Source organism: Hyperoodon ampullatus (genome assembly GCF_949752795.1).
Source record: "Hyperoodon ampullatus genome assembly, chromosome: 2".
In the NCBI taxonomy this organism is placed as follows: domain Eukaryota; kingdom Metazoa; phylum Chordata; class Mammalia; order Artiodactyla; family Ziphiidae; genus Hyperoodon; species Hyperoodon ampullatus.
The window spans coordinates 21,593,317-21,621,298 of record NC_136915.1 but is presented as its reverse complement, the minus strand read 5'-3'; the positions used below and the strand labels follow the sequence as shown (position 1 = coordinate 21,621,298).

At 53.3% G+C, this 27,982-nt stretch overlaps 1 protein-coding gene across 1 annotated transcript; it reads left to right on the top strand.

The window, feature by feature from the left end:
* Positions 1-36: 36 nt before the first annotated feature.
* CRYBG2 (crystallin beta-gamma domain containing 2) lies at positions 37-27,982 on the top strand (the record flags this gene model as incomplete). The annotated part of the gene is made up of 23 exons (XM_079720287.1): positions 37-152; positions 2,181-2,250; positions 3,884-4,592; positions 10,499-10,560; positions 10,909-13,590; positions 14,009-14,056; positions 14,146-14,258; positions 14,429-14,558; positions 16,689-16,828; positions 17,652-17,778; positions 18,019-18,054; positions 18,401-18,537; positions 18,698-18,824; positions 19,104-19,243; positions 19,341-19,467; positions 19,715-19,747; positions 19,874-19,986; positions 22,847-22,976; positions 24,249-24,388; positions 24,774-24,897; positions 26,411-26,569; positions 27,546-27,705; positions 27,800-27,982. The coding sequence occupies 23 exons, from the start codon at positions 37-39 to the stop codon at positions 27,886-27,888; spliced, it is 5,712 nt and encodes a 1,903-aa protein (XP_079576413.1). The 3' UTR covers positions 27,889-27,982.

Genomic DNA, 27,982 nt, shown 5'->3' with positions numbered 1-27,982 from the left:
GTCCTGACGCCCCGAGCCTGGGACCTTGCCCTTGCCATGGCCGAGCGGCGCGGGGGCCTGGGGGCCTGCCTGGCTCGCCGCCTGGCCGGACTAGGGGTCCGGAGGGAGTGCAAGGGGAAGCCGATCCCGGAGGAGGCCAGATCCCGGGATAGGTGAGGGGTTTGGAGGAGGGCCGCTTGGGGCGCCCCTGGGCCCAAGGGTGTGGGTGTGCATCTTGGAGTGTACCTGATGTTCAAATAAGCCTGTATGAGTGTCTGGGAGCATAAAAATATACCTGTCGGTGTACCACGATTTTGGTTATGTGGACTTTATATTATAAAGTTCCTGTGCTTTTATGAAACTTTACAACAAATTTGCAATTTCCTAAATCTGGCAGGTGGCATGCCAGGGAACTCCTGATTTTCTCTCCAGAGATAGTTGAAAGGCAAATATGGTGGCTCCTCCTGCCCCTGTGGACTTTGATTCTCTCATCACAGGCCAGTTTAGCTCTGGTCTTCACGTCCCTTTGTCATGAGTATGACAGGTTCCTGAGTTGGCTTAGACTGCACCGCATTCACCCTTAAATGCCATGGAGAGGTCATCTCAGATTGTAATAACATTAAACTTCTATTTGTCACTTGCTTGGTGCTGTACCTGGATTATCTCATTTAATCCTCACAGCAGCCAGACAAGGCGGGTATTTTGTGTGAGTCAGATAGGGAAATGGAGGTCCAGAGAGGTGAAGTCAACGCCCCAGTCACACAGCTGGGAAGTGGTGGGGCTGGGACACAGGCTTAAGCAGTCTGACTCCAGGGCCCACATCCTGAAGCACTGGGCTGCTCTGTTGCTTGGAGAGATTTCGGAACTGCAAGCCAGGGGGCCGGAGCTCCGTCCTAACCCTAGATGCCACTGGCCACGTGACCCTGAACAAATTACGACATCTCTCCTAGCTGGTTCACTGTTACCTGATGTCTGAGAGAAAGGGAAAAGGCTCTGTGGGTGGCCAGGCTGGGAGGGGCATAGCAAAGAGGACCCCAGTAGCTCACAGGCCCTGTATCTGCAAAGAACATGGCGTGTGCTCTCAGGCACGGGGTGTTTGTGTCTCTGTGCAGTGACTGGGCAATTTGTTCTGATCTTATCATGACAGGGCTGTCTCCAGCCTACCCTGGGAGGAGTGGAGGCGGGTCGTGGTGGGGCCAGAGTGAGGGGAGGAGTTTGTGCTGCTCTCTCACACCAAAGAGAGAAGGGAGGGGAGGGCCTAGCCACCCTATACCTGGAAGCCTGGGTGGCCGCAGGGGGTGCCCACACCCTGCCAGTGCCCTCCCTGGAAGTCACACCCCCTCCCTTTACCCTGTCTGGCAGGAAACTGCCCTATAGGCCCAGATGGCACTGCTCCTCCCTTTCTTTCCCCACTTGAGTGGAGGCAGGGCTGCGGGTGAGTCAGGGACAGGGAGGGCAGGGTAGGGACTTCACATGCTCCTGGCCCAGGGTGATGATACTTCCTATGTATGCACTTGGACTTGGTTCTCACTGGCTGTGGGAATGGGACTCTGGCCCTGAGGCACAGGCCTCGGCTCCCTGCTGATTGTCTGGAGTGGGGGGCAGAGTGTACGGAGGGGCATCCAAGGCACTTCCTCATCTTGCCCCCATTAGCGTGGTGATGCCTAACCAACCTTTGGAGTGATACCACTCTAGTGTCTTAACTCCAGGGCTCACTAGCTGTGTGACTCCCGGCAAGTCACTTTACCACTCTGGACCTCAGTTCCTTACCTGAAAAATGAGGACAATAATATCTACCTTTTAGGATTATTTGTGAGGCTTAAAGGAGATTATGTAGGCCTGACACCTAGTGCTAAACCTGGCATAGGGTGGGCCTCAGCAAATGGCAAACTTTTGAATTATTAGGGTACTGTCCTTTTTCTGTATTCTGGCCCTGATACAGGCCTAGTCCCCATTTTGGTCCCAGGCCCATCCCATCCCTGTCTCTCTGTCTCTGGAGGTGGAGTGGACAGCTGGGGGAGGGAGCAGAGAGGAGGCTGCTGCATAGACCTCCCCTGCCCCGCACCCCCACCCCCCAAGATTTCAGGTGCTCATCCTGCCTGTGTGGGCCCTGAGAGAAGAGCGGGGAGAGCCACCAGGTCCAGTCTGGGGGTGGGAGAGGACGAGGCTCCTTCATTCCTTTCCCTGTGCTTCCTTCCCAGGCCCTGGGGTGGCCAGAGCTGCCCTGACCTGGCCCAGGGCCAGGGCAGCACCAGCAGAGTCAGCCTCAAGGTAGGAGAGAATACAAGGGTGGGGGAGTATGGGGGAGCAGAGGCGCTGGGAGGGGCTGGGCCGGCCCTGAGAACCCTGACTTACAAGTTAGGCAGCTGGAGTTCTCTCATCCCTCCTCTGCCACGGATTCACTGTGTGACCCTGAGCAGATCATTTCCCACTTCTGAACCTCAGCTTCCCCATCTGCAAAATGGGAACAGTAATGCCTCTTAGGGCTGTTGTGAGAAATAACGTAGAACCTCCAGTGTGGGGCCTAGATGCTCAGAAAACAGCTTCCTAATGTCGGGGCCCCTGGGGGAGGCATGTAGGGGCAGTACCTGTTCTCAGGACCCCCTTTCCACACTCCCTCCTTTAGCTTGACCTTCCCCATCTTTGACCTCTTTTCCCCACTTCCTGGCATAGCCCCCAGGGGTGACGCTGGGCCAGTGGCTTAACCTTCTGCCCGCAGTTTCCCCATCATCACTGGGGACCTGAGCCATGGATTGGACAGAGACAAGATCCCCCACTCTCCACCCCCTGGAGGAGCAGACGGCCTCCTCTGGAGGTGGCTCAAGCAGCCATGTATCTCTCTGTGATCCTGAATGCTATCAATGATTACTAGCATTTAATTGAGCACTGCTGGCACTCTGCATGGATTATCTCATACAATCTTCACAGCACTCCCAGGAAGCAATATTTTTATTATCACGCCCATTTTACACATGGGGAAACTAAGATGCAAGAGGTATTGCAGCTAGAAAGTAACAGAGCTGAGAATCAAGCCTAGCTTGCCTTGCTCCGGGCCCCCAGATGAATCATCCAACCCTCCTGTTTCTTGAGATGTTCAGCCTCTGGGGAGCGAGAGGCTGCGTCTATTTCATAGATGAGTAAATTAAGGCATTTGGGATCAAGGGTCCCCCCAGGAGGAATTTCACCCCAGACTTGGCTCCTCTGTTGCCAGGGACACAAACCCATCCCTGAAAACTGGTGTTTTGGGTGGCAGTGTCCATTTGGGTCTGTGGTCCTGAACCCTCTCCCCTCACACCCACAACTAGGCTGGGCCCCAGGGGAAGACAGTGGACAGAAGTCAGTGTTGTCCCACTTAGGCGAAACCTCTTTCCAGGCTCCATCTTGTCCCAAGAACATCTCTGTGCCCAAGTACCTCCTCCCAGGTGTGTTTGGGAATCTCGGGCTGGGAGGGTACTGGGGAGTTGGCTGCAGGCTCTCTGGAAGCCAGGAGCGGGCAGAGGCCACAGGCATTTGTGGCAGACATGCCCACAAAGCCCCTAATGCCCAGGGCAGCTGGTGCCAAAGGGCTGGAGGCCAGAGGATTCCTGGGAAATCAGCAGTTGGCCTGAGAATCAGGAGCCCTCACTGTGTGACTTAAGTCATGTCAGTGTCCACTCTGGGCCTCACTTTTCCTCATGTGTAGAATGGGAAGGGGTGAGTTAAATGCTGAAGGGCCTTTCCAGAGCTCTGCCTCTTTGTCCAGATCTTGTGGCCTAAGAGGCAGTCTCTCCTTAAGGCAGCTCTGCTTGGTGTCAGAGCTCTGCTCAGCTTCTTCTGTGACAAGGAGGGCAGCCGGGGTGTCAGGGGTACCCAGAAGGCAGGGGAGCGATGCTATCACCCGGTCTCTGCCTCTGCTTTCCCTCAGGCCCAAGCCCAGAGCCTCTCAGAGTTGGACCTTTGGGCAGGGAGCCGTGGCTCCTGGTTTTGGAAGCGACGACACAGCTCAGGGAGGTCTGCTGAGCCACTGGGGTGCCTACAGAGACCAGCAGTGGGCAGCGCCTCTGACCTGGCCAACTCTGCCTCTGTGGGACCAGAGAGCCTGGCACTGGCGGTGACCTCAGCAGAGCCTGCTGGGACCAGGTGTCCCTCATGCCCACCACCAGCTCCTGGATATTTGGACCAAGGATCTCCAGGCTGCACCTGCCTGCAACCCCCGTACACAGCCCCGGAGATTCCTCTGAGGCCTGAGCCACCCAGCAACCCGGAAGACGGGCGGCCCCGCCCAGCATCCTCCCCCAGGGCAGAGGGGGCAAAGGGTGAGCCTACCAGCGCAGGGCCAGCCCTACCCGAGCCAGCCCAGACTCTACGTGAGTGTCCCTCTGCCAGGAGAACCCGCTACCACATCACCGGCACCCTGCAGGGGCGTGGGCAAGCACCTGGGGAGGAGACTCAGGAGCCTAAACTGGCCCAACTAGCTCCCCACGACTGCGGCCCTGAGGAATCCAGGGGCTGGCAGGAGCCTCCCCAGGGCCCCCGCCCCATCACAGGGTGCCTGGTGGACCTGCCTCAGGAGCCCCGGCTGAGAGCCCCACCACCTCAGGGGAGCACGGCCCAGCAGCAGGAGCTCCAGGCTGGCCAGATGCCTGGGTCCCCGCATAGATGGTGAGTCGACTTCGCCCCATGTGGGACAACGTGGGGGAGGGGAAACCGGCCTGGGTGCCCCCTCTTGGGTCTCTATCTTGTCTCTGGGCTTCTCCAACTCAAGGCCCATTCATTCAGTTCCCCGGCGGTGAGCTGACTCTGCCATCCCCTCCCCTTCCCAACTCTGCCCTCCTTTCCCTCCCCTCATCCAAAGGCTACCTCCTGGGGCCCAGTGCTTCCCTATTCCTCTGTCCACCTGAGGAGGGGGATATCCTGTCAGGGAGAGGATGGGGGAGGGATCACCTTATCCTCAGCAACATCCCCTCATTCCCTCGTTCTGTTCCGGAGACCACATTCCCAGCCTGAGAAGAGGCTCTCAGCCAAAATGCTGTATGTCCTGGGGCAAGTTGCTTAACTTCTCTGGGCCTTGAGTTGTCAGGTAGATTTGGTAGCTGGAGATGAGGAAGGAGGAGGTGGTTACAGGAAAATACTTTGAACTCTAGAGAGTTGGGCTGCTGAAATAGCACAGATGATTTTTTTAATAAATTTATTTATTTTTGGTTGCTTTGGGTCCTTGTTGCTGCACGCGGACTTTCTCTAGTTGCGGCAAGTGGGGGCTACTCTTCGTTGCGGTGCGCGGGCTTCTCATTGTCGTGGCTTCTCTTGTTGTGGAGCATGGGCTCTAGGAGCGCAGGCTTCAGTAATTGTGGCATGTGGGCTCAGTAGTTGTGGCTTGCAGGCTCTAGAGCTCAGGCTCAGTAGTTGTGGCACACGGGCTTAGTTGCTCCGCGACATGTGGGATCTTCCCGGGCCAGGGCTCGAACCCGTGTCCCTTGCATTGTCAGGCAGATTCTTAACCACTGCGCCACCAGGTAAGCCCAGGGATGCTTATTAATAAAGCTTCAATCGCAGCAATAATTACCCCACAGGGTTCTGTGTTGGCGGCCACGGAAACAGGCACTGAGGTTCCCGAGCCTCCGTTTTTCATTTGTGTGGAAATTACTCTCCTGAATCTGCCTGGTGGGCTCAGAAGTGGAAGGATGTGTCCCCTAAAACTCACTGAAGAGGGGATGAACATGGGATCTCTCTAGAACCACCGGGAAGGGCACTGGGCCTCAAACAGGGCTCTGAACATTTCCTAATGATGATGGTGGTGGCTGTCACTTATGGTTTGTTTTCTAAGCGTAATTCTATTTAATCCTCACAACAGCCCCATGAAGTTGACTAATCCTGCTCTCCACCTTTCCACCCCAATTACAATAGGGAAACTAAGGCTCAGAGAGGTTTCATCACCTGCTCAAAGTCAAGCAGAAAGTAAAGGGGCCAGAATTTGAACCCGGGTACCTGTGTTCTAACTACTTCTCTCTCCTGCCTCTAACGGAGGCCTCGTTGGCCCTGTGCAAGCAGTGGAGTGTTGAGTGTGGTTGCTGTGTGGACTGCAGAGCTTTCTGTAACCTCGTGGAGGCAGATTTGGCAGTACTGTGTCAGCAGAGGCAGCATCAGGGATGACCAGGCCTCTGGGCAGGAGTCAGGGTAATGATTCTGTGACAAGGAAGAGGGACGTGTGCGACCCAGGCTGGCTCAGAGACCTGCTGCGGGGAGAGGTTGTGCCCCAGCTGGGGGAGAAGGGCTGCAGAGAGAGGGAGGGTGAGTGGGAGGGGCAGTCCTTGGAGAGGGGAAAGGAAGGAGCAGGCGGTTCACCTGGGGGACTTGGGCTCCATCTTCCACTCCCTGACTATTTTGGGCACAGGTGGATAATGACAGACTCGCAGGAGGCAAGCGCTCACTTAGAAAGGAAGGAAGCGGACCTCCAGGGGTGTCATCCTTCTCCGTTCCCTTTCTGGGGGAGGGTTCTCTGGGCCAAGATTGGCAAATATGGGGGGTGGGGAGGCGCAACGCAATTGGGTCTGGAAATGTAAGATGTGTATGCATCCAAGTGTGTGCATCTGTTCAAATAAGGGTGAATTTCAAGGGGAGGAGGGCTGGGGGCTGTGAATTGACTCTGTGTGTGTGTGTGTACTGTGAATGTGTGTGCATGTGTCACTGTGTTTGTGTGCTTCTGTGTGTGTGTGTGACTTGTGTGTCTGCTGTGTCCCTGTGTGTATATCCCCGAGTGTCTGTGACTGCCTCTGTGTTTGTGTGTCTGACTGCGTACATTGGGGTAAGCATCTATGTGTGTTTTAGTGCCCGTGTGACTCTGTGCGTCTGTGCCGTGTGTGTCTGTGTGTGACGCAGCATGAGCTGTACGCCTGTGGGCTGGTTTGACCTAGTTTGTGGGTGACTCACAGGTAAGTGGGGAGAATCCAGGACGTGTCGGTTTAGAAGAGGCTCTTTCCCACACTCCCCCCGCCCCCTCCTCAGCCTCTCCCTTTCCCAACCCCACACACCTGATTTGGAAGCCACAGGTTAACCTGTGACAAATCCACCTATGGTCCGGGGCCCTGAAGAAGAGAGGGCTCTGGAAATGGGCATTTCTGCTGGCCTGGGAGAGGCATCCTGGGTCATTGGGGTGTGTCTTCAGAGGAAGGACAATATGGGGGAGGGCTATAGGCAGGCAGATTCCTGCATAGTTTGAAGAACATTCTAGCTATCACAACTATTCAGGGATGGGACAGGTCAGCTGCCAAATTGCGACCTCCCTGTCGCTAGAGGTATGCAAGCAGAAACAAATGATCACATGCTTGTGGAATGAATGACTATCAGGGGTGTTGTCCAGGGGTTAGGTTGAGAGAAGCATAGAATCACAGGTCACTGATACATCTGATCTGATTACCAATGGCTTCCTCTGAAGCTGCTCTCCTGTTGCTTTGCCAAAGCCTATGGAGGCTTTCCAAATGTGGTTCCTGTTTTTATGTCTAATTCTTTGACTTCTGGACTCCTAGGATACCACCTCCAAGAGAAAATTGGCTTTGGATGAGCCTAACCAGGGCCTAGCGCGTCACATGACACGATTAGCGCTGAATGAATGAATGAATGAATGAATAAATGCCTTAGAACCCAGGCTTTGACCCTTACTATCTGCCATCACGGACAGGGAATCTCAGTGAATGGTAGTTGTTATTGTTATTCAGAAATGGAGATGAGACTTGGGACAGGGGCTCATCAAGGGGTGAAGCTCCATGTGCAGGGGAGTCTCAGCAAGGAGGACAGGGGAGAGGGTCAGGCCTCAGGGAAGGGCTGCAATCCAGGGCCTCAGGTGTCTGAGTGTGTCGCTCTCAGGAATTCTGGCCTGGGGAAAGGACTGGGCATCCATCTCAGCCCCTCACCTCCCCCATACACAAGGCTTTTCTGGGGCCACTCAGACCCCGTCCTGGGCCAGGCCACATGCTGTCACAGCCACCAGTGGTCCCCGAGTCAGGTCAGGCTTCCCTGGGTCTCACCCCCATTCATCTCTGCCCCTCATAAAACCTGAGTCACTGCTGGGGCCACAGGACAGGGCCAAAGTTCTGGGTTCTACCAGCCTCTCAGGAGGGAGGAAAATAGAGAGGGAGGAGGGAAGTTGGGGGCATGGGTCCATTTCCAGCCTTAACTGCCTTTATAATGGTCTGGGGGCTGCCTCACAGAGAGGAGGAGCTGAAGACAGGCTGCTACTGAGGCTGATGCAGAACAAGCTGACCTTTTGGGTCCTTGAGGCCTGAGAATAGGATTGCCCTGCTCAGTGCAGCCTGGAAGTCGGAGTAGCTGACTGGCCCCTCCAGGACTGTGTGGCCTCCTTTAAAAGTAAACCCCCAAACCACAGAGTCTTAGTTTACCAGATACATCAGGGAATTTGATTTAGTGGTTAAGCACTTAGGGTTGGGTTCAACTCTTGCCTCTGCTACTGTGTGACTCTGGGCAAGTTTCCTAACCTCTCTGAGCCTTTCCCCCCCTCATGTGCAAAGTGGGAATGTTTGTTTATAATTTTAAAAATTATTTATTTATTTGACTGTGCTGGGTCTTAGTTGTGGCACGTGGGGTCTTTTGGTTGCAGCATGCGGACTCTTAGTTGCGGCATGCACGTGGGATCTTATTCCCTGACCAGGGATCGAGTCCAGGCCCCTGGAATTGGGAGCACAGAGTCTTAACCACCAGACCACCAGGGAAGTCCCTTGTTTATAATTTATAAATAATTTATTCTGGGGCTTCCCTGGTGGCGCAGTGGTTGAGAGTCCACCTGCCGATGCAGGGGACACAGGTTCGTGCCCCGGTCTGGGAGGATCCCACATGCCGCGGAGCGGCTGGGCCCGTGAGCCATGGCTGCTGAGCCTGTGCGTCCAGAGCCTGTGCTCCGCAACGGGAGAGGCCACAACAGTGAGAGGCCCGCGTACCACACAGACAAAAAAATAAATAAATAAATAATTTATTCTGTTTTTTAAAATTGAAGTGTAGTTAATAACAATTTATAATTGTTAGTTTCAGGTGTACAGCAAAGTGATTCAGTTATATGTATCTTCAGATTATTTTCCACTATAGGTTATTACAAGATATTGAATATAGTTCCCTTTGCTATACAGTAAATCTTTGTTGCTTATCTATTTTTTTTTGCTTATCTATTTTATATATAGTAGTTTGTATCTGTTAATCCCATACTCCTAATTTATCCCCTCCCGTTCCCCTTTGTTTTCGATGTATGTGAGTCTGTTTCTGTTTTGCATATAGATTCATTTGTATTATTATTGTTTATTTATTTGTTTGTTTATTTATTTATTTATGGCTGCATTGGGCCTTCGTTGCTGTGTGCGGGCTTTCTCTAGTTGTGACGAGTGGGGGCTACTCTCCATTGCGGTGCGCGGGCTTCTCATTGCGGTGGCTTTTCTTGTCGCGGAGCACAGGCTCTAGGCGGGTGGGCTTCAGTAGTTGTGGCACGTGGGCTCAGTAGTTGTGGCACACGGGCTTAGTTGCTCAGCGGCATGTGGGATCTTCCCGGGCCAGGGCTTGAACCCGTGTCCCCTGCATTGGCAGGCGGATTCTTAACCCCTGTGCCACCAGGGAAGCCCCTGTATTATTTTTTAGATTCCATATTCAAGTGATATCATATAAAGTTTGTCTTTCTCTGTCTGATTTAATTCACTAAGTATAATACTCCATGTTGCTGCAAATGGCAATATTTCATTCTTTTTAACGGTTGAGTAATATTCCATTGTATTTACATACCACATCTTCTTAAGCCAGTCGTCTGTTGATGGGCAATTGGGTTGCTTCCATGTCTTGGCTATTGTTAAGAGCGCTGCTATGAACATTGGGGTGCATGTATCTTTTTGAATTAGAGTTTTCGTCTTTTCTGAAAATATACCCGGGAGTGGGATTGCTGGATCATATGGTAGCTCTATTTTTAGTTTTTTAAGAAACCTCCATACTGTTTTCCATAGTGAATAATTTGTTCTTTATGAGGAAGCTTATGAGCCAGTGTTTTAGTTTATAAAGTGAGTTTTTTTCTTTTAACATCTATTTCTTTTTTTTAAATTTTAATTGGGGTATAGTTGCTTTACAATGTTGTGATAGTTTCTGCTGTACAACAAAGTGAATCAGCTATATGTATACATATATCCCCTCCTTCTTAGACCTCCCTCCCCACCATCCCACCCATCTAGGTCACCACAGAGCACTGAGCTGAGCTCCCTGTGCTATACAGCAGGTTCCCACTAGCTATCTATTTTACACTCAGCAGTGTATATATGTCAATCCCAATCTCCCAATCCATCCCACTTCCCCTTCCCCTCCACCGTGTCCACACGTCCGTTCTCTACGTCTGTGTCTCTATTCTTGCCCTGCAAATATGTTCATCTGTACCATTTTTCTAGATTCCACATATATGCGTTAATATACGATATTTGTTTTTCTCATAAAGTGAGTTTTTATTCTTTCTCTCTTACTGGATGCTGACAATAACCCTGTGAAGCACATACTCTTGTTATTCCAGTTTTGTGGCTGGGGGCCCTGAAGCTTGCCGGGGAGAAGTGGCTGCCCAAGGTCATCCTGCTAGTGAGTGGCAAGGCCAGGGGGAACCCAGCTTTGCTGGAGGCCAAAGCTGTCTTTCCTTACCTCCCTTTATAGTGATCAGAAACACGGTCAGAACATCACTTGCCTAATTCTCAGGTTTTCGGTTTTCTAGTTTTCAGCTCCTGGAGGACTAGCCCCAGGGCTCCTTGGGCAGAGTCCCAGCCCCATCCACAGACCAGTGGGTCAGACCCATATGCCTTTCTGCTCTCTCTCTTCTCTCTCCTTCTAGGCTTAGGCCTTAGCTTCACCCCTTGAAGGACCCTGGCATAGGAGAACACCTGAAAGTAGGGAGAGGGGTGGGAGATCTGAGAGTATTGTGCCGGTTTACAGATAAAGAAACAAAGGCCCCAAAGCTCACATGATTCGCCTGAGGTTACTCAGCCTGACCTTGGCAGGGGGAGTGATTCTGCACTGCAGACAGCCACCCTGACCACGCCTGACCCTGTCTCTCCTCTTCCCGGCACCCTCTGCAGTGAGCTGGACCACAGTGAGCCAAGGGCACCTCAGGATCCGTCGCTGGGGCCCAACAAGGAGGAGGCCAGTGGGCCCCCAGCTCGGGCCAAGGCCCGAGTGATGAGCACCACACTGACATGGCGGCAGCGGCCCCCTACCCAGGAAGAGAGCAAACTCCGTTTTCACAAGGTGTCCCTGGTATCAGGGGCCTGGCTGCAAGTCCCCCAGGAGGAGATGTCTGAGTATGGCCACCGTCGGGAGGAAGTCAATGGCTTTGCTGCACGGGAAGAAGAGACTATGAATCACCAGGGTCCCATGGACGGGGCTGGCTCCAAAAGTGTCCAGAGCCATGGGCCCATCTTTTCCAAAAAGTACACACTGCCCCCCAAGGAGAAAAGGCCAGTGGGAAGGCCAAAGGAGGCTGTGGACCAGGGTGATGGCAGTCCCCAGGACCCCAGGACTGAGCCACCGAGCCCAGGAGCCACGGCCAAGACTGAGTTTTTGGCACCAGTGCATGGGCCCCATGAGCCCAGGCCCAACCCAGGTGTGAGTCTCACCGGCTGGAGCTCCCGGAGCCTCGAGGAACGGCGGGTGACACGCACTGTGCGGACTACCGTGGTGGTGGGAGGGCACGTGCACCGACAGGTGAACAGCTCTGTGACGAACTCTGTGGGGCTAACGCTTCCGAGCAAGGCCCTGCCCAGGGGCCGCAATGCTGCCCGCGTGGTGCGGGCAGTGGTGGTGAGCCCCCGAGCCGAGGACTCACCCAGCCGCAGCCAGGCCCTGGAGCTGCTAAGTAGCCTTGTGCCTGCTGGGCGGAGCCCACCCGCCAGCCGGCTTCCCAGGCCCCTGGCTGCTGTGACAAGGAGTCCAGGTCTGGGCAGCACAGAGGGTGCAGCCCCGGGGCAGCTGCCTGAGATGGGGACAGCAGAGCCAGAGGACAGATCTGTCCTGGCTCCCGCAGGCTTCCCGGACTATGCCCACCCTCCTCAGAACCAGGATGTCCCTGCAACCCACCCGGACCGAGACCAGGACAAAGTCCCAGATGCCAGGGTCCATGAGGTCCCAAGAGTGCAGAGAGCATCCAGCCCCACCCAGCTCCCTCTCCAGACCTCTCAGGGCCACACACCAGTACCCTCCTCTCCCAGACTCCAGACCCAAACCCCCTCCCTGGGCCTAGGTCACCCCTCAGAGCAGCCTGAAGTACCTACTCATGCTAGGGCCCAGCTGACTCTCGAGCCCAGGGGACCCCAGGCCTGGTCCTCCGTCAAAAGGGAAGGGCATCCAGATCCCCCTGCTGCCACCAGCCTGGCCACGGTGAAGACTGAGGTTGTTATAGTCCCTGGACAATCTCTTGATCCATCCTCTACAAGAAGGAAGGCTGTCACCAGCCCAGGAGGTCTTTCTGCTCCATCCTCCCCAAGGAATAAGGTTGTTCAGGACTCTGAAAATGTCCCTATCTTCTCCCTTACCCAGAATGAGGAAGTGCAGAGCCCTGGGGTTCCTGCTGACTCATCCCCTGAAGCAACCAAGGTTGCCCAGGCCCCAGAAGGCAGCCCTAGCACCCAAAAAGCGGTTGTCCAGAGTACTGAAGGCAGCCTTGCCCCTCCTCTCACCAAGGAGGAGGCTGGTCAAGGCCTGACAGCTCCTGCTGTCCCTCCCCCCAAACAGGAAGGGGAGGTTCCAGAATCTGAGGAGAGCCCCATCTCATCTCCTACCCAGAAAGTAGCTGTCCAGGGCCCTACTGCTCTCATTGCCCCCTCCTCCTCAGGGGGCAAGGTATCCCTCAGCCCAGGAGGCCCCCCTGCCCCAAGGCTGATGGGAGCAGAGGTCAACCTGGAGTCCCAGCTTGTCCCTGACTCCACCGAGGGCAAGACGTTCCCGGAGCCGTCAAGGGAGGAGGAGGAGGTGGCCCTGACCGCTGACCTGGAGATTTTCTTGGACACCCTGCGGAGTATGGAGCCCCCCGAGATCCTCCGCACTCACCGGCTGCCACGAGCCCCCCGCTCCTCCTCCCTGGCCATATACGCCACGCTGCCTGCCATCGAGGAGGACCAGCCTGGGCCATGGGAGCTGGGACCCAGCCCCCAGTGGGTGCCCACACTGGAAGAAAATGAAGAGGAAAAGGGAGAGGAGGAGGAGGAAGAACCACAGAACCCCTACCTGAGCGACAGTGAAAACCTCCAGCGCAGGCAGGAGAAAGCCAGGCCCAGCCCCTCCTGGGACTCCCAACCTGCCCGACCCCCCCAGGTCTCTTGCTCTCTTCTGGAGATGATGAAGAAGCACACAACAGGTGCCAAGGGCGCCCACCCAGAAGTCGGGCCAGAGTGGCAGGCAGGCAGCCGGCCCACTTCCCGTCTTGGAGGCAGCCTTCTCTTTGGGGATCTGGTGCCTGCCCTCAAGGAGGCCCCCACTTTGGAACCACTGGGCACAAAACCATCCGCTCTACCACCCAATGGGGCACCAGGGCTCAAGAAGATGCCAGGACAGCTGCCCCTGCTCTCCAGGGAAAGACCACCTCCAGAGAAGCCCACATGTGCCCAGTCCCTGGAGGGGTGGGTAAGTGAGGCCTTGGGTGGGCAACGGGGGTGGGTGGGGCCTGGCCTCATCTGGGCCAGGGTTTGGATGGTGTGAGGACCATGATACTGGGGGGCAGAGTGTCCAGGGGCCAGGAGTGTGGGTCTGAGGTCTAGTTCAGTGTGACCACATTTCTCTGGGCCTCTGTCTCCCTATCCAAACAGCAGATTTGCACTGTGGATTACAAAGGGCTTGATATCTTGGAAGCTGGGGAAGGGGACAGCTTCCAGGGACAGAGTGATGAAGGCACCTGGGGGTTGGGAGCAAGTGTAGCATCCTTTGTGGGCCAGCTCTTTGGGGGTGGAGGGCCATAGGGAGGATGTGGGGTTCCTGGCATGGCAGGTTGGGGGAGACAGTAAGGAGGCAACCCCATAAGATCTATCACCGCTCTCCATTCCAGAGCTCAGCATTGAAGACGCAGGGCAAACTGAACACCAGGCCTGGAAAGGTAGGGTGTGTGGGGCGCAAATGGGTGGGGCAGCAGGAGGTGGGGGGCCTGCGGACACGGCCTGAGGACCCCCTCTGTGCCTTCTCCAGATGATCCTCTTCTCGGAGCCTGGCTGCCAAGGCAGCAGAAGGGAGGTTTGGGAAGACACTGCTGATGCTTCCGGCTGGGCCCGCGTGGCTTCCATACGGGTGGTACGAGGCTGGTGAGTGCGGAGTTCCTGGCGGGGTCCTGCGTGTGAACCTGGGGGATGTGAGGGCAGTGGGAAGTGCCCAGTGAGAAGTGCCTGGCACAAACCCCCTCAGCTACCCAGAGACCCTGTCTTGTGGGTACATCGTTTCCCCACTCAGTGACCCTAGGTCTCTGTGCCCGCAGCTGGGTGCTGTACGAAGAGCCGGCGTTCCGGGGCCAGAAGCTGGTCCTGCCTGAAGGAGATGTGGAACGTGGAGCTCTGGGGCCAGCATGGAGTACCCAAGGCATTGGCTCCCTGAGGAGGGTTGTCCGGGTGAGTGGCTGGGTGTGGGGGACCAGATTTTGCCCATCTACCCTAAGACCCAAGCCCTGAGGAGGGAGACAGCCTCAGGTACCTAGAGTTGGAATTTCTGGGAGAGATCATATGGGATCCGAGCCTGGAGAGGGTTTATCATGTTCTCACCTGTAAAGTCCCGACCTCGGAGCCAGTGGGGAAGAAAAGGATTCTGTGTGTGCTCAGCCTGGCTTGGGGAGGCAGGGGCCAGGCAGAGGCCAAGCTCCAGTAGCTCCAGTTAGTGCTGGAGAAGGATTCAGTTAGAGCAACAGAAATGGGTAGGGGTGGCTGTGAGCACTCACCTCCCCACCCCGGGCCCAAGCTTTCAGGCCCACGGCCAGAGCCAAGTTACCATGGATGTGTGTTGATTCACGTGCTCACAGATGCTCTTTCATGTCAGCTGTGTGCCCAGCACCACGCCAGGCAATGAGTAGGTTGGGAGATTTGCTCTCTGCCCTGTAGGACTCATGGTCAAGCTAGGGTATGAGGGCTGGGTTTGAAGCAGAAAAGCCGTATAAACAGATTAGAGGTTTAGAAACATTCCTCTGGTTGCCAGGAGGAGAAAAGATGGGGATTCTGGAGACATGAAGACCAGGAAGGGCTGTGATTTCCAGCCGAGGGGAAGCCCTGAATTTTGAGGGAGGGGTATGTGGTTTGAAAAGGCATAGTCTTATTATAGTTTCACATCTGTAGAGTGGGGAAAAATAATATTGTTCTCATAACACAAATTTACAAACTGCTAAAATTAAGCTTGACAAAGCCGTCTTGGCCACTAGGGAGACTCAGATGAGAAAGCAAAGATCTAAAAGCAGGGCCTAGCCGATGTTTTGGGTTTTTTTTTTTAATTTTTTGTTGTTGTTCTTGTTGTTGTTTTGCGGTACATGGGCCTCTCACTGTTGTGGCCTCTCCCATTGTGGAGCACAGGCTCTGGACGCACAGGCTCAGCGGCCGTGGCTCACGGGCCCAGCCGCTCCGCGGCATGTGGGATCTTCCCGGACCAGGGCACGAACCCGTGTCCCCTGCATTAGCAGGCGGACTCTCAACCACTGCGCCACCAGGGAAGCCCTGTTGTTGTTGTTTTTAATGGAAGGACAAATAACCCTGAGTCCAGAGCTGTTGAAATCCTCCCGGTAAGAGAGGATGAGAATCTTAACTAGGGCAGTGGCCCAGCCACGCAAAGGAGGGGACAAGAATTTTCAAAGCCTCTCCAGAAACACACAAATATTTGTGGACAATTTACTGTGAGCTTCTCACAATAAATTCATCTTCACGTGGGAGGTAATGAGGTACAAGAGAAAAACAAGGGCTTTGAAGTCCAGTGGACCTGGGTTCCTTTGATTCATTCAGCACTGATTGGGTGTCTAGTGTGTATCAGGCACCTGGGACGTGCCGGGTTGCAACGGTGAACAAAAACCGCAGTGCTCTGTTCTTGGTCTTGCTACTTACAGGCTGTGTGCCCTGGGGCGGCCCACTTAACTTCACCGAGCCTCACTTTCCTAGTCTGCGAAATGCGTAATAACTCTCGTTGGGAAGACCAAATGAGAAGGGGTAGGACAGGCCCTTATATATATGCCTTGCACCCAGTAGGTGCTTCATAAACATCTGATGAAGGAGTGAGTGATTGAAAATGGCCCTAGTGAGGAAGAGACACCCAGAATGCAGAGAGGACCTGCAGCTTCCTGGGATGAGGTGCAGCTTCCTGGGATAAGGAGGCCAGTCTGGACAGGCATAGAGATTTGTATACAGTCTGGAATTGTATACAAAAGAAGAGTCAAAGTGAGACCTCAGGAAGTGGCTGTCTATCCCGCCCATCCCTCCACCAGGCTGGAAATGAGGCTCCCAGAGGCAAGGCAAAAGGCATGGCACTTGGCAGGCTCCTACTGGGAATTTTGGCCTCAGGTCCCAAAGGGCCAGTGCGGGACCAGTGAGGGCTTTGGTCTCAGGCTTGTCTGGCTGACCTTGCAAGAGAACACCCTAGTCATTTCTGGCTTCTGGGGAGAAGTCCCCGGGAGTCCCAGCTGGACAGACTTGGGGAAGAAGGTGTGGGTGGGGGTAGTCTCTGAGGGCTGTTGTTTTATACTTCATTTTTCCACCCCTTTCCTTCTGTAGGACTACATTACCCCAGAGATCAGCCTGTACTCTGAGGAAGGCCTCAAGGGGGAGCCAGTGAAGCTAACCAAGGCCTTGGAGGACTCCCAGGGCCTGGAGAGGCCTCTGCAGGTGGCATCTGCCACTGTCTCTGCAGGACTGTGAGTCTGGGCTGTTCTGGAAACCCTACATTTAACATTCACTGTGCTGGGTGCTGGGGACACAGAGGTGACAGGACATGGTTCCTGCCCTCAAGAAGTGCTCAGTCTAGTGGTGGGGCCAGGCAAGCAAGCAGACAGTGGCAATCCAGAGTTCCAGGGTGGAGAGACACGGGGCTGTGGGAGTACAGAACAGCACCAAACCAGCCTGAGGTCAGAGAAGCCTTCCTGGAGGAGGAGACTCCTCAGCTGGGATGAGTCAGCCCCAGAAGAATCTAAGCTCCATGAGGGCAGGGACTTTGTATGTTTTGTTCACTACTGTATCTCTGATGTCTGAAGCAGGGCCTGGCATGGGGTAGATGCCCCTAAATATTTGTTAATTGAATGAATGGGGAAAAGAGTATACTAGCACCTTCAAAGGCCCAGAAGTAAGAGACTGACTTTGAAAGTTCACTCTGGCCAAAGAAAGCAGCAAGTGGGGAGATGTGAGGTCCAGGAGGAAGGCAGGAGGACAGGACAAAAGGCCTCTTTGTGCAGCTGGGCTGTATTGTGAGGCTAATGGGGAATTACCAGGGGTTTTTAAGCGGTCCGGCTGCTGGAAAGAACTCTCAGCCGCTGTGTGCAATTAGAGAGGGCCAGGTCAGAGGAGGGGAGATCAATGGAGTGGCTGCTGCAGGAAATTATGGGGGCCTGAAATGTCCTCCAGAGTCCCCTTGATGGGGGCCTCTCCCCCAAAACTTCTTTCCCACCTCTACCCCTTCCACCCCATCCACTAATCTGTGTTCCCGGGAGTCTGGGGTGCAGCTGCCGCTCTGCCTCCCCTCAGGTGGCTTCTATACCCCAAGCCCTTCTTTGAAGACACTCCCTGCATCCTGGAGCCTGGAGAGTACCCCACCCCAGAGGCCTGGGGTGCATCAGACCCCAGTGTGGGCTCCCTGAAGCCCATGAGATGGGTAAGGAGCAGGTGGTCCCAAGCAGCCTTGTCCTGTAGTCTGGGTGAAGAGGCAGGGCCTGGGAGCTCCTACTGGGAATGGGATTGGAGGAGAGGGAGGATTAGTCCAAGGGTTGGGGGAGAGGGAGGACATGGGGTTGGCCATTTTTAGGGGCCCCAGGAACAAGTAAACCCTAGGTCACCAGCCCCATGTGTCTTCCCACACCTCTGGGCTGGTGTCTCAGCTCTGTCTCCTCTGCAGGGCTGCCCAAGTGTGGAGAAGCCAGGGGAGCCCAAGGTAAGCATCTGGGCCTCAGGGTCAAAGAGGACCTTTGGGTGGGGTGTTTGTATGTGTGTGGCTATCAAGGCCTGGACTAGAAGGTGGGAGAGGTGGGAGCTGGGGGCTAGAGGCTGGGCTGGGGAGGGGCGGGGTGGAAACCCGATGGGCTAACTGGGAACTGGCTTTTGATGTGTAAAGACCAGGTCAGAGAAGAGACAAGAGTTAGGTAAGGGCTTGGGGCTCAGTGAGGGAGTGGGAGGGCTTAGCTCTGGGTTGATGCTGGGTAGAGTCATCCTGGGGTGGCTGGGTGGGTCTGGGTCCAGATCACTCCCCACCAACCTCACACAGCCCCTCTCCCCCGCAGGCTGTAGTGTATGAGGCCCCAGGCTTTCAGGGCCAGAGCTGGGAAGTGAGCCGAGACATCTACAACCTGCAGCAGCCAGAGGACGGCCAGAGCCCCAGCTTGGCCTCTGTGGGGTCCCTGCAAATTCTTGGGGGCTGGTGAGGACTCAGGACCCTTCCTTCTACCTCATCCTCCCCACTAGCCTCTACCCTCCAGGATGGGAAGTGACCTGGTCTGCCTAGGGGTGGGGGCAGCTCTGTTACACATCCATGGGCTTCCTGTGACTGAGTCTGTTTGTCTGCCTCCCCCTTCCCCCAGCTGGGTGGGCTACGAGAAGGAGGGTTTCCGGGGTCACCAGTATCTGCTGGAGGAGGGAGAATACGCTGATTGGTCACATTGGGGAGGCTATAACAAGGCGCTGACCTCCCTGCGAGTCATCCGGACGGTAAGCAAGAGCAACTGGGACATCCCTCTGCCTGTGGCCACAGCCATACTTACCCCAACACAACTTGTTGAGGGAAGAATTTGCGCCTCCTCTCCCTGTTCTCTAGAGCACCTGGAAGTGTTCCCTGCGGTCTAGCCTCTCTCCCTCCTGCTGGCTTTCCCCAGCCCACACTGACCACCTCACCGCAAAGTCCCTTGGTGGACTGCGTCCTTGGGGTCTGGGCACTCCCAGGGGTTTCCGTCGGTGGGCGGGAGAAACCTGACTGTCCCTGGGGCCCAGGACTTCGGAGACCCGGCGGTGGTGCTGTTTGAGGCCATGGACTTTGAGGGGCATGGCGTGGAGGTGAGCGAGGCATTGCCGGATGTGGCGCTGGCGGGACACGGCCCCCGAACGCAGGCCATCCACGTGCTCAGCGGCGTGTGAGTGACCGAAGCTCCGGGAGCTGGGCCGGCCGGGGGCGGTTCCAGCAGAGGCAGTGGCTCCTCCATGCTGACCCGCGCCCCGCCCTTCCTGCAGGTGGGTGGCCTATGAGGAGGTGGGCTTCTCCGGGGAGCAGTACGTGCTGGAGAAGGGCGTGTACCGCAACTGCGACGACTGGGGCGCGAGCAACAGCGCCCTCGCCTCTCTGCAGCCGGTCCTGCAGGTGTGTGCCCGCCGCAGGAGCGGGGCCTCTTAGAGGGGAGGGGCTTGGCGTCCCCCCGCAGGGTGGGGCGGGACTGGAACAACCGGGCTTGGAGCTCCTGGGGGCGGGGCCTCCTGGAAGGGGCGGGGCTAATACGGACCTGGAGGTGAGGGACCTGCGAAAAGGGTCGGGAATACCGAAACCAGAGGAATTGAGGCTGGGGGCCAGCACACTCCTTAAATGTCGAAACTTCGGTCCCTTCCTTCAGGTCGGGGAGCACAATCTGCACTTTGTCTCAAAGGTAAGGAGCTGGTGGGGGCCTATGTCTCCTCTTCCCTCATTTCAAATCTCTCCCCCACTTCCCCATTCTCTCTGTCCCACTCCATCACCCTCCTTCACTCTCATCTCTTCCCGTGTCTGCCGCCAGATTCAGCTTTTCTCCGGTCCAGACTTCCTGGGCGACCACATCTCCTTTGAGGATGACCAGACCTCTCTTCCCCGCTCCTTCCAGCCCCAGTCTTGCCGGGTCCACGGCGGCACGTGAGGAAATGGGGAAGGGGAGACGGGAGTGGGAGCGGGGCGGGGGGCTCCTGACCAGAAGCACTTAGCTCAGCTTGGAAATCGAGGCTGTAATTAGAGGTCTTTGTTGCAAATGATTTCCTTCCTTTGGCTTCCTTGAGATTAGCTATTCTATCCCGAATCATTCAATCTTAAAGCAAAAAAAGCAAAATAAAGTTTTAGTAGAAAATGTACAAACTGTAGACAGTATAGTGTAAATTAACAATAATTTATTATTACCTAATACCCAGTCCATGTTCGAATTCCTCCCGTTATCTCAAAAATTGCCTTTGTGAAATTGGTTTGTTTTTCTCAGGATCCAGACAAGGTCCACACATTGCATGTGGTCCATTTGGTCTATAATGTATAACAGTACCTTTCCCTTCTTTTTATTTTATACCATTTATTCGTTTAAAGAACCCAATAATTTGCCCTGTGAGTTTCCCATCTTCTGTATTTAGCTGATTGCTTCCTGGTGGTGTTTTAATTTTGTTCCTCTGTGCCCCATACTTCCTGTAAACTGGTAGTTAGATCTAGAGGCTTGCTGAGATCCAGGGTGTTTTGTTTTGTTTTGCTGGCAAGAAGACTCTTAGAGGTGGTATGTATACTTCCCACTGCATCACATCAGGAGGCACATGTCTAGCTGTCCCATTTTTAATGATATTAAGATACCTACATTATAAGATTCCTCTCTGACCTTTCACCTAAAGATTTTTATCATCCATTGATGATAATTGCCTAGACCCATTATTTCTTTAGAGGTTACAAAATGATTTTCTAAGTTTTGTTATTCCCTATACATATATTGGCTGGAATACTTCTATAAAGAAGAACTTTCCCTTTTCAACTATTTGTTTACCTGAAATAGTTTATACAAAAAAGGCAGTTTGATCTTTTCCGAAGAGTCAGTGTTTGCCCCTTTCTATCAATTTTCAGAATAATTTCTGAATTGGTGCCCTAGCAACCTCCAGAGCTGACCAATGAAGATCTTTTAAAGTATTGTTATGAACTCACGGGTTTTTTATGTATATGAAATGCTCCAGGCCCTTGGAGTCACTTGTTCTTTTGTGTACTCAAATTGTTTCATCTTTGGCAAATGGGAGCACCTCCAAATTGCTTCCTGGGTATTTTTTATATGACCCCAATAGTTTTTTTTTATAACTTCCTTGTTTTTCTGGTACAGTAAGATGTTCCAGGATCATTTTGTACATTTTTTGCCTCAAACCAGGAATCATTTCCCAAAGAATCCTGGTTGCTTTTAATGCATAATGCTCTTTGGAGACCAAAATCTGCATGCTAGTGTTTCAAAATTATAATACTGATATTACTACTAACAGTAAAAACCAGTGAATGCTGTTTGAGGTCTCTCTGTTGTTCTTTTTGTCCTCAGAACATTCACCTACATCCCATTAGGTATGTACAGTTCAAACTATTGTGTTTTTAAGACATTTGAAATAATACTTTTTTCTGTGCAGTTATGCCACCAACCTGATATACAGTTAGGTTCATTTATTTTGTTTATTTTAATTTTTATGAATACTTCTCATTTTTACTTAATTCTGTTTTCTAATTACATAAAATATGTGTAGTGTTCCTGTCTTAGTCAGCTTGAGCTACTATAACAAAATACCATACATTGGGTGGTTTAAACAACAGGAATTTATTTTCTCACAGATCTGGAGGCTGGAAGTCCAAGATCAAGGTGTTGGTTGATTTGGTTCCCTGGTGAGGGCTCTCTTCCTGGCTGGCAGATGGCTGCCTTCTTGCTGTGTCCTCACATGGCTGAGAAAGAGAGCTCCTATCTCTTCCTCTTCCTATAAGGACACTAATCCCATCATGGGGGCTCTAACCTTTTGACCTCATGTAAATCTAATTACCTCCCAAAGACCATCACATTGGAGGTTAGGACTTCAACACTGGAATTCTGGGGAGATACAAACATTCAGTCCATAATATTTCCAAAGTCAAGACTTAAAAAAACAATAGCTTTCATCTCTGTCCCTCCTACCTTTTCTACTCCCTCCCCCTATAGGTAATCTTTTGTGCGTGTGTGTGTGTGTGTGTGTGTGTCTGTGTGTATGTGTGTGTTTAGTTTATTCATCCATTGTTTCTATTTGAAGATATAAGCAAATATGCACTCATATAAATTTACATATAATTATAGAAACCAAATATGTTTGGTTTTCCTCCTCCTCCATTTTCTTACACAAAAAAGAATACTACAACCTGGTAAATATACTAAAGACCACTGAATTGTACACTTTAAAAGAGTGAATTTTATGGTTTGTGAATTATATCTCAATTTTTTTTAAAGGAAGCATACTGTAAACACTGTTATGCACCTTGATTTTTTTACTTAACAGTTTGGATATCACTTTATATCCCTTTAAGAGCTCTTCCTCATTCTTTTTGACTGCTATGTTACACTCCAGATTCTTAGTTTATTCAACCAATCCCCAATTGATGGACATTCGGCTGCTCCCACTCTGCCACTGCAAACTGTGTAATCAATAGCCTTATGTATGTGTCATTTCATGTTTTTGAAGGGTGTCCTTGGGATAGATTCTGAGAAATGGGGTTGCTGAGTAACTGTGCATGGAGTTTTGCTTGATGTTGCCAAATTTCCCCCGAAGGGCGGTATGATTTCATTCAGTCCTTTCTTAAGTCTGACCTTAGTCCCTGCTGCTGCATTGCCTGTTTATCCTTGTCCTCCCCTGGACCGAGGGATCCCCATCAAGTCTGCATCCACTCTGCTGTATCTCAGGGGGGCCTGGACAGGCCAAGGAGAGGGTGGGCTCAAATATCTACTCACATCCCCCCACCCTTCCCCTTCCTTCCCCAGCTGGATCCTCTTTGATGAGAAGAACTTTGAGGGTGAGCAGCACATTCTCTCTGAGGGCGAGTTCCCTACTCTCACAGCCATGGGCTGCCGGGCCACCACGGTCCTGGGCTCTCTCCAGAAGGTGCCCCTGGTAAGTGCCCCGCTCCAGTTCCAGGCACCCCTGAGGCAGGGGTTGCTGCTGGGGAAGCCCCCACACAGAGCCTCTTCTCACTGTTGAGTGGGCTTTGGGGCTTAAACCCAGTGTTCAGAACCACCCCGGGACCCCTCGACCCCAGGGCTTCAAAGCCAGGTCAGCTTCCTAGGGATTTATTGAGCCCCTGCTGAGATAGGTCCTGGAACCCTGCAATATATCAGACATAGCCCTGCCTTCAAGGAACCCAGAAAGATTACAGCTCAGAGTGCTGTGTCCTGAAACTGAGGCGGGACAGGGCCAGGAGGGGCTAGCGCTCACGGGTGGGCTGGGGGCAGGGCCGACCGATGAGGTGGTGATTCTGGGCAGGGAGGAGTGGAACGGCAAGATGGCTTTGCTGCGTGGGGGGAACAGTGGGCGGGAGGAAGGCAGTGGGGCTGCTGCTACAGTGATCCAGGACAAATGATGACGTCCTGGACTAGGAAGATGTGGAGAGAAGTGACATGGGCTGATGAAGGACCTGGAGTCTGTAGGACTTGGTTATGGACTGGGTGGCCAGTGGGAGTAGCACGAGCAGAACAGCTGGTGTTTACTGTACCATGCTCTGGGCAGTGTTTAAAAGGCTTCCCATGCACTAAGGCATTTAATCCTCACCACAGCCCTATGAGCCATATAACTATTATCTTCTCCCGTTTTCTGACGTGAAAACTGAGGCACAGAGAGGTCACGTGACTTGCTTCAGGTCACGCAGCTGGTAATAGACAGAGCCAGGTTCTGTACAACTACATGCTGGGCTCTGAAGACAAACAGACCTGGTTCTGAAGCCTGGCCTTAGGGCCTTGAGCAAGTGATTTACCTCCTCTAGCCTCAGTTTCCCTCTAAGTGGGGATAGTAATAGCACCTGCTTATAGGGCTGTTGAGAAGTTATAATGAGATCAGGTAAAGCACTTGGCACAGAACCTGGCATGTAGTAAGCCCTGAATACATGAGAACTGCTTTAATGACCAGTATTATTCTTGTCACTCATCTTAGAAGTGCCATTTACTGGGGAGGAGGTTTGAGAGGCAATGGGGGTTCCATCTGGCACATGCTACATCTGAGAATCTGGGGGACACCCAGCTGGCGGTGTCCAGGAGTCAGGGGCCCTGTGGGGTGGAGCTCGGGAGGGAAGAGAGCCTGAAAGACCATTCTGGGAATCGGGGTGTCTGGAACTAGAGGGGCTGAGTCGGGGTGTCTCATGGTCTCACCCCTTCTCCGTGCCCCCGGCCACAGCACTTTTCAGAGCCATCCATTTTCCTGTATGGCCTGGAGTGCTTCGAGGGGAAGGAGATCGAGCTCGGTGGGGAGCTGCGGAGCCTGCAAGCCGAGGGCTTCAACAACCACGTGCTGTCTGTGCGGATCAAGGGGGGCTTGTGAGTGTGCCACGGGGATGCGGGGGCTGCGAGGGAGGGAGGGAGGGAGGTGGGGGGCCTCCAGGTCTTCCCCCCACTTCTACTGCACTCCCCTCCACGCCAGGAGGGAGGGGGGGAAGTGCAGGCTGAGAAGGGTCACTGGCCCTCAGGGCTTGGACCCCAGCCCGAGGTGCTCTCCAGGACCCTCCTCTGCCCTGCAAACCCCAGAGCTCCCTCCCAGCCTCCCTCTCTACCCGCTCCCGGGACCTGAACCCCAGGCAGAGGAGTCCGGGCGTGAGAGAGGAGGAGGTGGAGAATGTTCTGACGGCTGCTCCTCCTCTTCTACCTGCCTGTCTGTCTGTCTGTCTATCTTCCTCGCTGTGTCTGTGGCACTTGCTGGGCCCAGCTGGGTGCTGTGCCAGCACAGCGACTTCCGGGGCCGCCAGTGGCTGGTGGGCAGCTGCGAGATCACCAACTGGCTGACGTACAGCGGGACCCAGAGGGTGGGCTCCCTCTACCCCATCAAGCAGGTAGGTAGCATGTCGGCTTGAGCACGTCTGGGCCAGTCTGTCTGGCTGTTTGTCTGTGCGTTTCCCATGTTTCCCAAACGCAGCCTTTGTGTACTTTTGTCACAATTTTTGTCACACCATCATTCGTTTTGAACTATTGTCTCCCTTAATATTTTCCTCTAAACCAACTAACTTTTTTTTTTTTTTTTTTTTACTTTATCCTATCCTAAGGAGTAATGTCCATAAGATCATGGGTTTGATGTGTATGGATGATTTTTCCTTAATAGACACTGTGATAAATTCATTACCATTAAATTCTTAACAGTAAGGCTTATCCACATAAGCCTGAAAATTATCTCCTGTACCACCCACCAGTGGTAAGCACACCTCACTTTGAAACACTGTGTCTGTACTTGTGTTTCCGTATACCTGTGAGTGCATGTCTGGACATGTGTCTCCTTTATGTGCATGTGCATTTATGTGGAGGCGTGGCCACAGAGGGGGTGTGTGTGTGTGTGCACGCACGCGCATGCCCATCTGAGGGTGTTTCTGTGTCTGTGATGTCACTTGTATCCGTGTGTCCTCTGGAGGTGATCTGTGGGGGGATGCTTGTCATCCCCTCACCCTGTACATCTATGAGAGTATATTTATGACTGCACGTGCCTGTACTTGTGACGCCTTTGAAAGTGTGTGTCTTTGTGTGAGGAAACTTGTGTGGTCCCTATTTCAGACTCTTATAACATTTCTAGAAGGAATCTTGGAGATTATCTCCAACCTTCACATTTTACAGATGGGGAAATAAAGGCCCAGAGAAGTGGACAGGAATTTGCTCTGCAATCTTCACAAGTATTTTACCTCCATGGGCCTCAGTTTCCTCATCTTTAAAATGGGGGTGCTATGTATGATAGAGTTGTTTAGAGGATTGAAGATAATAATGATGTAAAGCCCTTAGAACAGTGCTTGAATGGTTAGGCACTCAACAAACGTTAGCCGTGATTATTATTATTACTATTATTACTGTCACCACCATCCGAGACCCCCAGGTGATTTGTGGCCGAGCCAGGTCTGATGTCTGACAGCCCAGTGTCCGCCCTGCTGTGGTACCTCTTCAGCATGGGTAGTGCATGCATTTCTCTCTGTATTCCCATACACATCCAAACTTTTGGCAAATATAAGTACCTGGCGTGGAGTTGGCTGGGGGAGCAAATAGTGTGAGTGTACATGTCGACATGTATCCATGTGTTTGTGTCTGCGGCACTCCTGTACAACCATGTGGATCTTGGGTGTATCTGCCAGTGTTTCTGTGTGTATCTCTACAGACGTGGAACTGTGTGCGTGTGCACTATGTATGTGCCCCCAGCACATGCGTGAGAAAGAAGGAGTGACTTAGAAGCAGGGTCGAGGATGGTTTGGGGCAGGAGGGAGAGCTTGGGAGCTTGGGATACTGGAGGGTCCAGAGTTGAGGGCATTGGGGGCCCAAGTGGGAGCATCCCTGCCCAGAGACCCCTAACTCTCAGCTCCCCCCACTCACCAGCGCCGGGCTTATTTCCACCTCTGGAATGCGGCACTGGGGGGATTCCTGGCAGCGCCGGACCACATGGAGGACATGAAGGCGGGCCGCGTGCTGGTCTCTGAGCCCCAGGCTGGAGGCAGCTGTATCTGGTACTACGAGGATGGGCTGCTGAAGAACCAGGTACCAGTTTAGGGACTGGGACAGGGTCACCAGGGCCCCAGACCCTCACAAGCCTACCTTTGGGAGTCCCAGCCTGTTCCCAGTCAGGAACAGGACCCAGCCTTGGGCCAGAGAGACAGAGAGATACACAAACATGCAGGCTGTGTACCCCTGGGCACTTCGGGCTCTTCTCTGGGCCTGTCTCCCGTCTGCAGAACAAGAACGTTGAACCAGATGCTTCTAAGGGACCACTCAGCTCTGATATCCTGTGACAGATTTGGATCCTATTAATAATGATAGATCCACTCCACAAACATTTCCTGAACACCTGCTATGTGCCAGGCCCTGTTCTAGGTGCTGGGAATATAACAGTGAGAAGACAGAAACAACTCCTGCCCTCCTGAAGCTTGCATCCTAGTGGGGAGAGAAAGAAACAAATGAGTAAAATATCTTAGTACCTTAGGTGTTAAAAAGTGCAATAGAGGGAAAATACAATAAGAAAGGAAAATAGGAACTATCAGTAGCTCTGACAAGGGGAGCCCTTCCCGAGAAGGTGGCATTGGAGGGAGGCACCTTGCAGGTTTCTTCATGTGAATGCCTCATGTAATCCCTAGAGGGCACTAGGGGGCAAGTTCTATTCTACTTCCCATTTTATAGGTGAGGAAACGAGAGCACAGAGAAGTTAAGTAACTGGCTGAAAGTCACATAGCCAGTAAGTATGTGGAAGCTTGTCTGCTGCTAAAGCCTGTGCTTCAGGAGTCAGTCATGGAAGGCTTCCTGGAGGAGCTCATATTTTTCCAGCCCTTTTATGGTTTCTCACATTGAACCCTCACGACAGCCGTCCCCAAGGAAACCAGAGCTCAGAAGGATTAGGAGATTTGCCCAGGGTCACAGTCCATACAAGCGAGGGTTCAAAGCTGGGTGTGTCAATGGTGTCTTGGGTTTGGTGGAGTCTCTGTGGGGAGGGCCAGTGCGTGACGACCTCCTGGGGCCTCAGGTGGCCCCCACCATGAGCCTGCAGGTGATTGGCAGCCCCAGCACAGGCTCCAAGGTAGTGCTGTGGGCTGAGAGCCGCCTGCCCCGCCAGACGTGGAGCATCAGCGAATCAGGCCATATCTGCAGCCAGATGTTTGAAGGCCGGATCCTAGATGTGAAGGGTAAGTTGGGCATGTGTGTGGGAGAAGGCCCCTGCAGGCAGCAGAGTCCCCAGCTCTCTCTGACCATCTCCCTATCTCTTACCCCCTCCCCCAGGTGGCCAGGGCTACGACCGGGACCACGCAGTGCTGTGGGAGCTGGCCAAGGACAGGGCGTCCCAGATCTGGACTGTCCGTGTGCTTTGAACCTCCCCCCCACCCCCCAGCCCTGGAGGCTCTCCCTGGGATGAAATGTTTTTATAGGGTTTTTAGTTGTAACATAAACTGTTTTATAATATGC